The 16417-nt window shown below is 36.1% G+C and overlaps 2 protein-coding genes across 5 annotated transcripts; both read right to left on the reverse strand.

The window, feature by feature from the left end:
* Nucleotides 1–491: 491 nt before the first annotated feature.
* Nucleotides 492–4140, reverse strand: LOC100255318 (pyruvate kinase, cytosolic isozyme). 2 transcript variants are annotated; one of them, XM_019220712.2, is made up of 4 exons: nt 3995–4140; nt 3621–3870; nt 1655–2116; nt 492–1541 (listed from the first exon to the last, which is right to left on the reverse strand). In XM_019220712.2, the coding sequence occupies exons 2-4, from the start codon at nt 3864–3866 to the stop codon at nt 729–731; spliced, it is 1521 nt and encodes a 506-aa protein (XP_019076257.1). In that variant the 5' UTR covers nt 3867–3870; nt 3995–4140; the 3' UTR covers nt 492–728. The 2 variants fall into 2 exon arrangements, with proteins under 2 accessions (XP_019076257.1, XP_002285763.2); XM_002285727.5 differs by having other exon boundaries at nt 3621–4140.
* Nucleotides 4141–4701: 561 nt separating this feature from the next.
* Nucleotides 4702–15467, reverse strand: LOC100255312 (glucosidase 2 subunit beta). 3 transcript variants are annotated; one of them, XM_002283726.4, is made up of 16 exons: nt 15157–15467; nt 14939–15058; nt 14486–14581; nt 13983–14222; nt 11595–11812; nt 11041–11130; nt 10821–10919; nt 7265–7592; nt 7039–7143; nt 6848–6949; nt 6676–6733; nt 6485–6553; nt 5864–5951; nt 5445–5506; nt 5312–5363; nt 4702–5234 (listed from the first exon to the last, which is right to left on the reverse strand). In XM_002283726.4, exons 1-16 carry the CDS (start codon nt 15281–15283, stop codon nt 5172–5174), a joined length of 1917 nt encoding a protein of 638 aa, XP_002283762.2. In that variant the 5' UTR covers nt 15284–15467; the 3' UTR covers nt 4702–5171. The 3 variants fall into 3 exon arrangements, with proteins under 3 accessions (XP_002283762.2, XP_010651407.1, XP_059593291.1); XM_010653105.2 differs by having other exon boundaries at nt 4702–5222; nt 15157–15458; XM_059737308.1 differs by having other exon boundaries at nt 4702–5363; nt 15157–15458.
* Between the last annotated feature and the right edge of the window lie 950 nt (nt 15468–16417).

Here is a 16417-nt window from a genome sequence, read left to right on the forward strand (position 1 = left end):
CTTCCCATTAACTCCCCAGCTGGAAGATGTTGAATCTGTGTAACCTCTTAATTGTTTTTTTCTTGTGGAAACTTGAAAGAAAGGTTTGTAATAACACATCTCCATCACTCCCTACCTAACCTTTTACCATTCACAAATAAAAAACCCCTCAAGTTGCCGACAGGCAAAGTCGTCATCCCACAACCGTTCCACCATTCTTGAATTCCATTTTTCATTTTTCATTTGAAAAAAATTAATTAATCCGTCTTGTCAATTTGTTTGGTTAGAAGTTTGAACCGCCTTCTTCTTTATTACATTTTCATTTTCTTTGGTCCTTTGGGCTCCCTCCAGCTCCAGGTCGCTTTTCCTTTTAGGTTGCTTTTGCCTTTGGCTACTGAAAAGAACAGAACAGGGGTACAGGGGTACAGGGGTTGCTCTTGTGCCTTGCCTTTGCTTTCAAAACAAAGAAAAGACACAGAATTCCCATTCAAATGATGACCCAACAGTCAACGGTATCAAAGAATACTCTATTGTTAGCAAAATCACATTGATAACAACTATCAGAGTTCCTTTAGGCAAAAAATTGGAACCAGGACAAAGCCCTAGTTCAGGACTCGGACAGAAACTACTATTCAGCATATGGAGTCTTCTCCACCAAAAAAATTGTGGCAAACTGGCAAAATTAGAAGCACTTTTTCCCCTTCAGTAGGGAAAGGGAAAACAGATAGCTGGTCATAGCGGAAACAATATCACTTCACGGTCAAGATCTTGATCACAGATGCAGAACCAACGCGGTGCAGAGCCACGAGGGAATCTCCTTTCTTGCAGAATCCCTTTGCCTTGGCATGTTGAATGGCAAACTCCAGTGCTTCCTCTGTTGTCTCTGCATGAGAAGCCCTAGCAGATGCAGCACTTAAAACTGGAACCAGACCCCGGAAAATGAGGCTATGCCTTGCTGGAGCTTCATCACTGCATGACCAATCAAAGGAATCGGTCTTTATCTCAGGGACAACCACAGACAAAATGGGCATGCCCGGCCTGTACTTAGCCACCAGTTTTGCAGTACTTCCTCCTCTGGTTAAGACCAATATGAGAGCTGCTCTTGCCGAGTTGGCTGTTCTAACTGCCGAAGCAGCCAGGCTCTCCAATGGGCTCATGGGTACGGGGGCATTTTTCATGATCCTTTTGAAGACATCTCCATAGTCGAGTGTGCTCTCTGCTTCGATGCATATTTTTGCCATGGTCCGAACTGCAAGTTCTGGGTAAGCTCCAGCAGCTGTTTCACCACTCAGCATCACACAGTCTGTACCATCAAGAACTGCATTGGCAACATCAGTGGCTTCAGCTCGAGTTGGCCGGGGAGATTTGATCATGGACTCCAGCATCTGGGTTGCAGTCACAACAGGCTTTCCTTGAATGTTGCACTTGTAGACCATCACTTTCTGGGCTAAAAATATCTTTTCTATTGGGATTTCCATTCCCAGATCACCTCGTGCCACCATAAATGCATCTGAATTTGCAAGGATTTCATCAAAATTTGCCACCCCTTCTTGATTTTCAACCTACCAAACAAATTTTAAAGCAAATACCAGGCATCAGAAATGAGAAAGATTACTCTACTGTAAATTCACAACTTAATTAAACCTTCAATTTTTTTCTGTAAAAATCAAGCTACCTTCGACATGAGGAGGATATTCTTGGCATGCTTCCCCAGCAGCTTCCGAACCTCAACAAGATCTGAACCTTTGCGCACAAAAGACAGAGCAATCATGTCAATTTTATTGGGAACTCCCCAGTTTAGGATATCTTCCTTGTCTTTCTCTGTCAAAGTTGGAAGATCAACGATGACCCCTGGAAGATTAACATTCTTCCTCTCGCCAAGAACAGCAGAATTCTCGCAGCGGCAGCAAACCAAACCCTTTTGTTTATCACAAGATAGGACTGTGAATGTGATGGTGCCATCAGCACAGAGTATGACACTATCAGGTTTTACATCTTCAGCCAACTTTTTGTAGCTCATGCAAATCATTTTCTCATCACCCTTTATGTTATAGTCAGTGGATATGGTGATCTCTTGGCCTTGCTTCAGATGGATGGGCTTTTCATCCTTCAAAAACCCGGTTCGAATTTCTGGACCCTGTTTGACATTTGCAGATGAAATAAACAATTGGGAAAATTCCACTTTAATTTTTTAGTTCTCAATTTGATGATACCATAACCACAAAGAAGCTCGTCATGAGAGATGGCTAGGCTAGCTAGCTTGGATCACAGAAAAAACCAAAGAAACAGACAACAGGGCCAAAGAACAAGCAAAAAAAACATAACATAACAAAACACCACCACCCCTGCTTCCAACATCATCTCAAACACTGCAAAAAACTGCTTTTGGTGCTTGATGATTTAACAATGTTTTGATTGCAATTGCCAAGAAAGCTACCGATTTAGGAATCAAAAAACCAGCCAACAGTACTACAACAACTTAAATTGGCCCCTTATTAATAAGCTTTTAATCCTACATAAACGATAACATTTTTACTAATGCTTGTTTCAAATAAGCAACAACAATGATTAAAATAACTGAAATCCAATCAAGCAGTCTGAGGCAGATGGTCAAATTTGAGTTTATGAGTCAATTCCTAGGAGAACAAAAGGAGATAAAAGGCAAAACAGGAGATTATTTTCATGTTGAAGCAGTGGGGTGAAATTGATAGAGGTGGTGAACTATTGAGCAAGTGGACAACATCGGGGTATGACTACTGCTAAGCCCATTTTCTCACCAAACAGTCAGCCACAGTATTTTCAGGAATTAGGATTATACATATAGACTCTGTTTTCATTCATGACTAGATTAGGAAAATGGAAACCAAACCCCCTTCTATGATTACAAAATTCAAACTTGGCATGACAAGTGGAAAAGTAATTAATCAGGAAATATATACAGAATGCTTAGTAAAGGGAAACAAGAATAGAAGAAAATTAGGACATGTTTGATGATACTTTTTAAAACACTTGAGATCACTTCTCAACAACAGTTGTTACTGTTTTTAGTTTTTACATATGAAAAATTGTTTCTTTTAACTTTATTCTTCATTCTTAATTGTTTTTTACTTTTTACATATGAAGAACCATTTTCTCAACTTGTTCTCCATTCTCTACTGTTTTTAAATATGAAAAACAATTTTTTTTTTTTTTAATTCTCCACAAAGGTTTTGTCCGCTTGTAAATAATGGAGAAAATCCACAACAACTTAAATTTGTCATACAAAATATTTTCGAAACAAATTCCCGAAATAATATATTCTCTTAAAAGAAGAATGCTTTTTTTTTTTTTGGTTCTGATAAACGTAAAACTGTTATCAACGTTTTCAAACAGATCCTCAGCCCGCAGATGCAGGGAAACAAACAGAAAAGCTGTTGTGAGAAATCATTTGCATTCAAATGAATGAAACCTCTAACTGTTGTGAATTTCTATAGACACACAGATATATGTATATAGATGGATGAAAACGTTAATTTCCAAGAAGATCTAAAAAAGAGAACAGACGGAAACAAAGGAGAAGGGAGAAAGGCAATGGATGGATGGATGAATAAATGAAAAGAAGAAGAAGAGAGAGAGAGAGAGAGAGAGAGAGAATGGAAAACCTTGGTATCGAGCATAACAGCACATAGAATACCGGTGGAGTCCATGGCGGCGCGGAGGTTACTAAGGGTTTCCAGGTGATATTCATGGGAGCCATGGGAGAAGTTGAATCTGGCAACGTTCATTCCGGCCCTCAAGAGCTTCTCGAGCATGGGCACCGATCTACACGCTGGCCCTAGCGTGCACACGATCTTCGTCTTGGGCCTCTTCTCCACATCCACCACCACCGTTTTCTTCTCCATCGCCATTTCTCTTGTTTTTTTTTGATGGGATGGGAAAAAGAAAAATATAAGGAAGGAAGGAAGAATGAAGTGGTTTATTGAATAGAGAAGGAAAGGGTGGAACCGTGGAAGGAAGAAGTAGGGGGTGCGCTTACCTTGGTTTTCGGCCTCTCGCCCTTTTTATGGGATCTCAACTCTAATTCATTACTACGTATGAGAGTATGATGCATGATGCATCACATGCTTTGCACGTGAGTTTTGTACTTTTGAACTTTTTCACGCGGCGACTGGTAATGGTCCAAATTTTGCATTTTGGACTTTTTCTTTTTCAGAAGAGAAGGAGAAAGAGAAGGAGAAGAAGGGGAAGAAGAGGCGGTGTTTGAGACGCTTTTGACTTTCTATTAAGAAATATGTGGGGCGACCCCCAAGTTCCTAACACACAGACCAACAACAAGGGAGACGTGTTCATCAATCAAGCAACAAAATATAAAAGCTGATTCACCATACATGTATATGTACAGAAATATGAGTTGGAAGGGGGTCAGACTCAAAGACTCGTGCGTCTTGCCGGCTTATGTTGACATTTTCCCTGGGGCCAAACACGATCCCTTTCATATTGTTATTTCTTTATCTTTAATGCTATTTATTTATTTATTTGTCAGCCACTATCAACCAAATAACCCAATTGGGGATTAGTGATTTTGTACGTTGGCAGGCATTCTCATTGTGTCTTGGTCCTCCCACATTCTTTATTTTCCACTGCCCCAAACCAATGTTCCAAATTTGTTCTTCAAAAATATTTTCTCACTGTCAGACACATCTTTGCCAGAAAAGCATTCTTTCAGATTTTACTTTGAAAATATTACCAAACAAACCATTATCGCAGTTTTCATTAAAAGAACCTTGGGTTCACAATTGTCTATCCAAATCCAAATAGACCCTTGGTGAAGTACCGAGGATGAAGTGAAAATTTCATCATGATGTTGAATATTTGATAAAGAGTCCCAATAAACATTTCTGCCCTTTAATTGTTTGATTACTATGTCATTATTCTAAACTCAATTCGAAAAGATTAGAACAGTGTGAAGAACATCAAGATCAGGTTAGCTGAGCTTGACTCTCACCACTACTCCAAAGCCTCAATATCAAGCGAGCTCCAGTAACATTAAAATTCCAGGATCCACTTCAAATCTTTTGCTTCAAATTTCTTCAGCCAACCTTGCTCAGAAGGGCTGCCAATATGTGTCTCTTTTATCTTTCAAGATGGGCAATGATGAATCAATTTAAGCAGTCAGCAAAAGTCTGGGGTAAATCCATTCCATCCCAGACAGATTAGAGTTCATCACGGCCCTGAGGTTGTTCCTGGTTCATCAACTCTAGTTTCTGTTGTAGTTCCTGCAACATTTCACCATTGGGCTATCCAGTGCAGAAGATAGAAACAGCAAATTGAACATTTGGTAGAAAGAACTAACCTTCAGCTTTTCTTCTAGGCAAAGAGCTGGGGTGGATAACAATGCCACATATCTGCCATGATAAAATACAAGTCAGAGAGAAACACTATGTATCTGCCTTGACAAGAGGTTAGTTACAAAAATAGAGCCTTACTCGCATCTGCTTGGTTCATCAACATCAGTAACCTCATTTTTCAACCCACATCTTAGCTTGACCTGTTAAAAAGGGAAAAGGGAAAAGGGAAAAGGGAAAAAAATTGTAGATCATCCATTAAACAAAGGCCTATTAGCTCATGACCCATTTACTATTAGATGAATCAGAGGACTTCCCACTATCCAAAACAAATGAAAACATAACCAATCATTTGCAGTTCAAGGAAAAAAACAAAAGATATTACCCAAAACATCATTAGATGTCACCAGGCTATACCTGCAAAACTTAACATTTCACACTGACTAGACTCGGGGTATACCTACCAGTTCAAAAGCTAGTTAAAGGTGCAAGGCAGTCGTGTCACCATTATTATAAACCAATGAATACATGATCCAATGTAAGAACATTATGGTCGTTACCTTCAAACTCCTATCAGGTCCATTCCAGCATTTTTCGCCATTTGAAAACAGCATAGTTCTGTATGAATCTTCAAATTTATCCCAGCGCCTATTTGCAGATAATGAAAGAAAGAAAATGCTCAGTAAGCAAATCAAGACGAAAGAAAACATGCAACTTTCAAGAAAAAGACATGTAGGAAAAACAGGTCACCTCATACGATGAACATACAATAGATATTAGTAAGGGGTAAAATAAAATATTCCCAGAATATAGTGTCAGGAGGAGAATAATGGGATATTTAGTTTATCCAGTAGTATTGGCCATGATTTGGCAGCCAGTCAACTAAGAAGAGGAGAGACTAATGATGTAAAAGCACGAGGATGAGTCTGATCAGTCAAGGAGATCTTTCATCATGAGGACTCAATCTTAGAATCCTTATTAGGGTGTGATCTATGAGCAATTTGATTGAAGACAGATAAACTACTGCAGTACATTTCTGACAAGGATCTCCCAGATGGAAAAACAACAAACGGTTGTACAAAACCAGCAGGACCAACTGAACCAATAGCATTGAATTTCTTCAATGAAGAAAGAACCTGGGAGACTATAAACGCAAGGGAGAATATACGTCAGAGGCATACCCCAAACGAGTAGTACTATGGCCCTCCTCCTGGGAAGCTTGTTTAAATGGGCATAATTTGTATACATACCTGAAACAAGAATTTTCATTGTTCAAAAAGGAGATAAATGAGAAAAATTACAAGTATATATATATATGAAAAAAGGAAAAAAAGAAAAAAAAATATAAGAATAAAATAAGAAAGTTTCTAACTTGTTCTCCTTGCTCTCAAAACATTGATCATAGAATGAATAGAATTCCTTCTCAGGCCCTGTAAGATTAAATTTCAGTTTAGTGTGTGGAAGCTAAGCTAATAACTCCCTAACATGAAAGCAAATGCCAAGAAATAATAAATACAGGTAAAAAAAATTTAATATATACTTACCAAAATCATGCTTTAGCTTTTGTGTCAAACTTGATATTCTAGACTGCATCTTAGACAACTTGGCACTGGACTCGTCATATTCCTTGCGTATGTGAGCAGCCTCTATGAAAACCAAAATGCAACAGATAATCCAAACCTCACATATTTATTTCCATCCTTAAGCACTAAAATCATAAATCTCTGTTTCCTACCTGATTTATCTACTGGGGTCTGGAACAAGTTAACAGCATTTAGAATGTTCCGCACTGTTTGTTGTATCTTCTCCAACCACGATGGGTTACTTGTGCTTGTTATATCTGAACATGTAGTTGGATTATAAAATGTAATTTAAAAGAATATGAGCTTCAAACTTGATATCAGATTGAGTTCAGAACAAAATATAAACAACAAATTAAAGGGAATGAAGCAGTGACAAACCTGAAAAATCTGATTCATCTTCTGTGTCAGATTTGTATGGAGGGCTTGAATCATAGTGATCATCCTCTCCAAAATCTTCATCAACTGGATCTTCCATATCATCATTGTCATATCTTTGGCTGTCATCATCGGTTTCTGATGCATAGCCGTCATATTCCTCAGCATGTGTGTCCTCTGGTGTCTCTTCGTGGCTTTCATGATGATCATGTTTCACAGCATCAACTTCCTCAGTGTGCTGCCCAGTATTTTCCCCTGTCCAACGAGAAGCAACAAGGCGGCCCAACTCTTCCCTTGACAATCCCTCAGTATTTTCAGCTACATCATTCTCCTGCAGAAACAACAAAAAAAATAAGTGTCAACACTTCAAAGTAACTTAAAGATAGGCATGTATCAAGAAGCAGAAAAGGACAGCAAGTTCACAGCATATCTTTTATTGTTATTTATCTTTTTGACAGGCAAGTTAAAGAGCATATCATAAACTGACATGCCAAGAAACTTGTGAGACTTACATAAAACTTACATAAAACTGAAATTTCCTAATAAAATTCATTTTTCCAAGATTGCAAGTTCACAATTCCTATCACTTTGCAACTTAAAAACCATGATCCTGAAAGACACAACAGATCAACATAATCATATAGTTGCAATCTAATACTTGACTGATACAGATCACTAAAAATAGTGGGTGTGGCAAGAGCATCTGTAGGTGGGTTAAAAAATTACAATTGATGGTCAGAATAAACCAAATGCTCTCCCCATTTTTCCTTTTGGAGGTAAATTCCAAAGAGGATATCGTGATGGAAGTCCAAAGAGGAAATACATCCTACTTGAGGGGCTGGTGAAGAGGGGTTTGCACTTCAAACATGCCATGTATCCCTTTGGGGAGTTGTTGCAGTTCTATAATATGTTGGTGTAGTAAAAAATAAATAAATAAATAAACATTGTGTCATGGACATGAGCATGAAGCTCATTCTTGGCTTTTAATTATAATCTAGCAACTTTCAGAGCCAATAGTATTTCAATTCAGACAACTATGGGAATATAGGTTAGATAAAACAAAGGCAAACTTAGTTGATGAAGGTTTCAACCAGAGACTCTTTAGTGTTGCTGCCACTAAAACCTTTCATGTTTTCCTTTTAGCCTTTTACTCTCTTCCCCTATCAACCAATTTTCCATTTTAAATGAAGTTTAACAATTGACCACAGGCTCCATTTATGTAGTGGAAGTATATTGTTAATACATTTAAAGAAAAATGAAAAAGAAATAGATAATCTTTCATTAAAAAAAAAAAGTTTAACCCTTGACAAGTGATTAGTTCTTGTACCCACCGAAAGAATGTCATGAAGAATGCAACTGAACATACCAAGAAATTTAGAGAACTTAACTTACAGGTCAAAACCATTTCATCCAAAGTTGATGCAAGTTTATTTTCAACCTTGGGAGGTAAAAAAAAATGATATTCTTCTATTTTTATTTTTTGGTTTTCAACCTTATTTATAAGTCAAACAAATACTTGGTGTAAATAATAATAGCATAACAATGCTTCTTTTTTATTCTGTCTGGTTTTGTTTTGCTTTAGTTTTCCCCCTTTTTTTGTAGGGATAAATCCATGGTACTATTTATAGGTAGTAATATAGCCAGGTATAACTACAATCACTGATGTAATGAGATTTACATTCAAGTGAGTCTCCAAAAGCTAAGCTGTATCAACATATTGGACTCCAACCTGTTATAACCATAACAATGTTCATTGCTACTATCACTGCCTACAATTCAATGAAGGAAATATGGAGGCCATTTAAAAGAGGTGCCCAACTCTAAACTTACAGGTGATGGTTTTGCAATTGAAGCCAAGGTTGCAGTGCTTCTCAAGGGCTTTGTAAAAGAAAAAGTTTTGCGCTTGGCCAATTTTGCGGTGGAGGGAGGATTCTGTTGTTGTTATCTCGTGGATCACTAAATAGGAGAGAGATTTAAGGAGACTTGATAGGTGACTATGCCAAATTTTCGATATCTTTACAATGTTCGGATGCACCATTCGATGTCCTCACTTAGCTAACCAGGTGGCAGATGGGCTAGTTAAAAGAGGAGCAAAGGAATTGGTATCCTTTGTTAGAGATTATGTACTTCTTTTGAATCTATCTAATGTTTGTTTTAATTGTTTCAAATGTTGTTTTACTTTTTGTAATTTCTGTTGTTTGTTAAGCTTTATGGAACCATGTAATGGTATCCATTCCCTTGTTTTAATCTAAATTTGTATTTTGTGGAAGGATGTCTCGTCGTTTTGGATCTTTTTAATTAATTGAAAAGATCTTTTGAGTTTCTGATAAAAAAAAAATAAGACTGTCGCCTGAGACATGTGATAAAGATTTTATGCTTGCTCAGAATTGGGTCCACAACATCAGCTTTTCAGGGTAAGACATTCTAAAATTTTGCTTTTTATTTTCTATCTGTAGTCTAAAGATCAGTTAGATTGTAGATTATTACTGAACAGACTAGAATTTCTCTGGAGATTCATTCCACAAGTAAATATCATTGATAAAATAGATGTAGCATGCTGGAGTTGAAGAATTGAAATAAGTGAGGAAATATGCGGACTATAGTTGTTAAAAATTTACAATACAATGATACAATACATTTTTTATGGAAATTGATACGTATTGCAATCCGTATCTTACTTTAAAGCGTATCTTACGATACATGATACGATATGTGATATTCTGATACACAACATGATATGTGATATTACGATACAATAATTCATACATCTTTAACTATTTTCTATGATTTTTTGAAAAAATCAAATTATTTTTTTTATTAAAAGAATGTATTATATTAATTGTTTAAAATATACTAAAAGATTAAAAAAATTGATCATAAAAAGGAAAAATAGGTAAAACAATCTTATATGAAAAGCTAAATTTTTGTTGTCAAATGTTATATTAAAAGTCAAGTAAGTTTATTTTTACAATGAATATTAGAGAATTTTCATTTGAATGTTGACAATGAAAATAATAGTGATTAGTGAATAAAACATTAATATATTAGCTTTTTTATTATTTCTTTTTTGGTGGAAAAGGAATGATGACAAATCTGAAAAGCTGCAACTTTGAAGATGACGCATAAAGACATAAATATTGATTGACAACAAAATAAGTACATATATCTAGTTAGAATTTGGAACTAAAAATCATAGAAAAAAATGAAGAAGTTTATTTTTGTGGATTATGTAATGAATCTATATATTAAAATCATATTTTGTTAATTTGAATTTGTCAAAACTTTAACATTGAATATATTCATATGATATGATATAGTTAACTCTTAAAATCCTACTATCTTTCATAAAATTGGTTATATATTACTCTATACTTTGTACTTTCAATAGCATATACATATTTTTTCTATTTTTTTCACTATATAAAAAAAATATAATACGATACACGATACAGAAAAATATAAAAATGATACACAATACGTTTTACAAGTTAACTATGTCATGGATAGGAAATGAATTTCCAAATTATAAACACAATTGAAACTAGATAGAGAAAATTACCTGTTTTGTAGCTTGATCGGAAGTTGGAGACACCTCATTTCCAGCATGAAGGTCAGTTTCATGTACGACTGGGGACTCTTCCTTGCCTTCTGCTGCATGCTATATCAAGATGGGAATGCATATATGAGTTCAAGAACTTTGTTAAACCTATGGAAGCACCCCTTCGGTGGAACTTTGATTGTGGAAAATAAACAAATAGATGGACAAATTCGTCAATCACCTGCTCAATTCCATCAGTTGGAGATGCATTTTCAGATTTATCAGTATGCTCAACTTCAGCTACTGAGTTGCTTTTGTCCTCTTCTACATCCTATCAAATATTTGTGATTGTGAGAACTAGGGGGAAAAAAAACAATGCTTTGCAGTAAAAAAGAAGAGGTACCACGAGTAACTGAAGATATACATATAGGCACACACGCACACTAAATGTATCCACATATTGGACTTGAACTTGTTATAAGCATGAATAACATTGAGATATAGCATATATGTACACCACGCTTACAAGCAAACAGAGAATTAGTTTCACAACATGCAATGAGCAAAGCAAAAACACTACAGAATTTGGTGTTTTTTCCCCGTTTGATAAGGTGATATGGTGTTATTTGACTGCCAATTACCACATTCAGGCTGTTTTAATATTCAAAATGTTTAACATAAAAAAAGGAATGAAAACAGCAAAATAATATATATCATATGTGAGTGAGTACATGTCTGTCTGAATTCAAGGATTGCAATAACTGAACATGAAAGGCAAACAACAAGCCCTCTAACCTGATCCAAAACTCCAATTTTATCATCATGGGTACTTTCCATAGGTTCTTCTTCACTGCCAACTTGCTCCTTAACTTCATTTTTCTCCTGATTAGCTTCCTTCTCAGCTTTGCTTTTCTCCTTATTAGCTTCCTCCTCAGCCTCTCTCCGCTTCTTCTCTTCTTCTTCTTTCTGTAGGCGCTCTTTCTCCTCTGCCTTCTCTATCTGTTCTTTACGGTCTACATGGAAAAACAAAAGGACAGTCATGTGACATTAAGTATCAACCAGCTAAATTATCTTGTTGTAACCTTCCAACATAAATATGAATCTAAGAATCATGATGTCTATCAAGAAAAATGAGGATGGAGATGACATTTATGTGTATTAAAACATCAGGCACAATGTCACAGATGAACAAATTTTATCAATTTTGACCCTTTATTTACTGAATACATAAAAATTTTGTATATATAATCAAGGAAAACAAGAGCACAATCCATGTACATACAAGCATATACACCAAAGATAAACTAAGGAACCAGACTAATAAACAAGAATTTAAGAAATGAAGAAAAAGAGAAAAAGAAAATCCCAAGTGACTCCAAAGCCTAACTATTTTGACCCTTCATAGACAGGCATTCTTAAAAAGATGGGATAAGAATAGATAATGGTATACAAATAAAAGTTTTGAATAGTGAGCCAAAAAATGTCTTCCATTTAACAAACTGACCACTATTGTTTTATTATTTTCAGAATTGTCTTTGTAGCATCAGTCTGTATAGGTGCATATCACTCACTCTTTGGAAACGGATAATTGTTGGCAAGAATGGGCAAGAAGATGAGGGTTGGTGCAAGAATGGGGTGAGAGAGAATTATGGAGTGGGGGTTTGGAAGGCAATCAGAAATGATTGGGAGGATCTCAAAGTTAGAATGTGTTTCAAGGTTGGTTCCGGAAACAGGGTGAAGTTCTGGAAGGATAGATGGTGTGGGGATGTGTCGTTGAGGGATGTTTTCCCGAACCTTTTTTCTATAGCTTACTCTAAAGATGCTCGGCTGGCTGATGCTTGGGATGGTGGTAGCTAGAATCCTAAGTTAATTAGACAACTGAATGATTGGGAGCAGGAGGAGGTAGACTGAGGATTCAGTGGAGTGGGTTGACACAAAGAGTGGTATTTTTCTGTTAGGTCCTTCTACTCCTCCTTGGCTAGTAGGGGAGTGGATCCTTTCCCTCACAGTATAGTCTGGAACTCCTCGGCCCCTACTAGAGTAATCTTCTTTGCTTGGGAGGCAACTTGGGCCAAGATTTTGACTCTAGATCAATTCAAAAAGAGCAGATGGAAGATGCCTAATAGATGCTACATGTGCAAAGAGGAAGAAAAAACGAGTGTTCATATTCTTCTTCATTGCCCGAAAGCTTGTATTTTGTGGCAGCTTATTTTTGTTTTATTTGGTGTACAATGGGTGATGCACTCTTCAATGAGAGGTTTTCTCTTGGGTTGGGGAGGCTTTCCTGTTGGTAGAAAAAGGATAAAGGCTCGGAAGGTTGCTCCATTATGCCTTTTTTGGTCTATTTGGAGGGAAAGAAATAGGAGAGCCTTGAGAATTGTGAATGTTCAGATCATTCTTTAAAAAGTTCTTTTTTGTATCTATTTTGGGATTGGATAAGATTGTATATTGGGGATGGCTCCTTATCGATGCTTGTTTTGATAGATTGGTTAGGAGCTCCGTAAAGTGCGGTTGTTTTTGTGTGTCCGTGCATTTTTGTTTTTTATTCCTTATATACATCGTGTATACTTTTCTTTTTAATACAATTACTTTTACCTATCAAAAAAAAAAAGGTGCATATCACTCACTCATCAACATCTTCCTTGCTCATTTTGTCTCTTAAAATATAAGTGGGGACTTCTTTTTCTTGAGACTTTTTATGAAAAAACAAGGCAAAGATAAAAGTACTAGGGCCAAATGAAGTTCTTTTGATCTGAAAAGCTAAGTATTTCAGAAAATCCTATAAAGAATTGAACCTAGAAAAAGAGGGTGCATCCTAAGTACACAGGGATACAGGGTGGCACCCATATGCCATGGGGTTTCACCATTTCATATGCAACAGATTAGGCCCATTATTGAAGTAGATTACAACTGATTGTGGACCTCTTGAAAAAGGTCATAAATAGAATAAAGTTTCAATATATTATTACTTTGCTGTGTTTTCCCTTCAGCACCACACATATATCTCTCAAATATACTTAATTGGGATTTTCAAATACATATAGAATGCTGGAAGAGAATTTATATACTCCAACACAAATAATTGGGACATAAACTAGATAGTAATCATGACAATTATGACTGAATTTAATTGAATGAAAGCACAGTACACAATGATAGGAAACAACAAGGACAGAAGCATACCCTTGAGCTGCTGAACAAGCCCTTTCAATATTTTCTCTTCACTTTTTAGCTTTGATAATTCTTCCTCCTCTTTAGCTATTGCCAGTTTTGCTTGCTCAATCTGTTGCTTCCGTAGAGTGACTCCTTCTTTATATGTTACAATCTTTTTCTTTAACTTATCTCTGGCCACTTTTCCAGCCTCCCAACATGTGTTTGGACATTTTACTTTACCATCATACTCATCACTCCCATCGCAGCAATCTGGTCATTGTGAGCAGGTGAAAAGGGAAATAAAGTAAATATACAACTACCAATATGATGGTGAAGAAATGACAAGAGGCTATCAAGCCTTCATCAATCAGGCACGATTTTAGAACTTCACAACAGGAGAAGGCGATTTATGGTAAATGGTTTTACCTGACCAACAAAGGACCATTAATGGAAACAAGTCCATTTATAAAAGGGCATTTTCAGTGTCTGTAAAGTTAACTCCATCACAAGCAATTTCCTAAAAGCACACTTACCGCAGATACCATCGTTCACTCTAGAGGAAAATAACAACAGAGGAACATGTCCTGCATTCCGACAATAGAATTTTCCACCCGGGCATGCCGAAGTTCCTACAACCCACAAGGTAATTTGCCAACATATGAAGAGAATTCTATGTAGGATCAAAGATCAAAACAACTGCAAATCCTGTTACTATGAACTCAAAAGAAACCAACTTTATAATGCAGGAATGTAATTAGACCATCCCCACCTTCCAAATTAAGAATCTTAAGACATTATGGTTGGAACTAAAGGAAATAGGAAAAGCTAGTACTATTAACAAAGTATTGGCTGGATTAAACAAACCATAGCCCATTATATAACAGATAACCGAAACAAAATATCAGAAAGCAACAAAAATACCCACTTGATGGAAAATAAAATAAATACGAAGTTGAGCAAAAGAAAAGGTCAAAAAGAGGAAAGACCAGGCTCATCGGAGGCATCAGGGCAATCGCAGAAGTCGTCATTGACCTGTGCTCTGTTCAATTTCTTTGATCCATCTTTGCATTTGAATATCTCTGATGAAGTCTTGTAGTAGTTCTCATCTGGGTATTCCAAAAACATCACATCCCCACCATGACTAATCAAAAAACAAGCAAAAATCTTCAACGAAACAGAAAGAGAACGGAGAAAAGAGGATAACCTTGAGGAGCAATTCCCAGAAATGGGTTTGTGGAAAGCAGAGATTTTGATGCTGATCTACCTATCTGAGATATAAATAACACTCCCAAAATCAAGAAGAGGTTGTGAATAACTATATATATCTTCATTCTTCTCGTAGAAACCTCCACCAACTTGTCGACAGAGGCAGCAATTCTACAACCCTTTCCCCCTTTCCCCTAAATTTCGTCAGACAGGGAGGGGTGGGATCCGGGAACAAGGAGAGGTTTTGCAGAAACTAACGACGTCGTTTTGACTCACACAGACTCATGAAACCTCCTCTAGGCTCCAAGTTCAAAGCCCAAAACAAACTCAACAAAAAAGGCGGCCCAATACATCAAAAGACCATGGGCTCTGCTTTACAAAATATTCAATAATTTAAATTTTTCTACCCTAAAAAAATCAATAATTACTCCATGATTATTTTTTTATTTTTTTAAATAATTAAAGGTTAGTTAATACTTAATAGTTGAAAATTATTTTTCAGTTTTATACTTCCAAATTTGCATTTTCCTTACGGGAGCAAACTAAATGGCCTTTTTTTTTCATTTATTATTGGGGACAATTAAGAATTCACCCTTCTTACCAAGAGTCCGAGGGAAACTATCCATTTTCAACATCGTCAAGGAAGCCCATGGTGGTTCCGTCCATGGGCCCAACTCAAAATGGGCTTCATTGGGGGAGTGATGAGTCCCAATGGAAGACGGCTTCTTGTCCGATTAACACCACTCGAAATTAATAGGTTTGGATTAAGTATATTTTGTTCACATTATAATTATGTCAACTACTATAACCTATTTAACAAAGATATTATGCCCCAATTCAAATCTTCAACTTGTTTTATGCATTTAACTAATGGAGTTGACCTTATAATCCAACCTAAAAAATGTATACTTATTAAGACAAAAAAAAAGGAAATTTAGAAGTTGTAACTTAAACAGTATTTTGCTTATTTAAGATTTCAATAAATAGTGCTAACTAGTTAGAATTGTGAAATCATAAATAACCCAATAACTTGTTATTATGAAAGATAGATAATTCCAACCTAATTAATCACCCAATAGGAGAGGTGAATTAGGTGATAATCAATTTTATTAACTTTTAAAGTAAATTAATTAAAGCAATTAACAAAAGCACAAAGATAATACGCAATATAAAGAAAATTAAGGTAAATAAAAAAAAAAGGAAAGAAGATATGCAAACACTATTTTATATGGTTCAACCTAAACCCTGTCTTACATCTA

Source organism: Vitis vinifera, chromosome 6 (assembly GCF_030704535.1).
Source record: "Vitis vinifera cultivar Pinot Noir 40024 chromosome 6, ASM3070453v1".
Classification (NCBI taxonomy): domain Eukaryota; kingdom Viridiplantae; phylum Streptophyta; class Magnoliopsida; order Vitales; family Vitaceae; genus Vitis; species Vitis vinifera.

Coding starts and splice junctions, on each gene's coding strand:
- LOC100255318 (XM_019220712.2), bottom strand. CDS start 3,866: ATGGCGATGGAGAAGAAAACGGTGGTGGTGGATGTGGAGAAGAGGCCC. Junction 2,117..3,620: donor CTGTTATGCTCGATACCAAG/GTTTTCCATTCT, acceptor AATGTCAAACAG/GGTCCAGAAATTCGAACCGG. Junction 1,542..1,654: donor ATATCCTCCTCATGTCGAAG/GTAGCTTGATTT, acceptor TTTGTTTGGTAG/GTTGAAAATCAAGAAGGGGT.
- LOC100255312 (XM_059737308.1), bottom strand. CDS start 15,283: ATGAAGATATATATAGTTATTCACAACCTCTTCTTGATTTTGGGAGTG. Junction 14,223..14,485: donor AGTGAACGATGGTATCTGCG/GTAAGTGTGCTT, acceptor CACAATGACCAG/ATTGCTGCGATGGGAGTGAT. Junction 5,952..6,484: donor CATAGTACTACTCGTTTGGG/GTATGCCTCTGA, acceptor ATCTGCAAATAG/GCGCTGGGATAAATTTGAAG.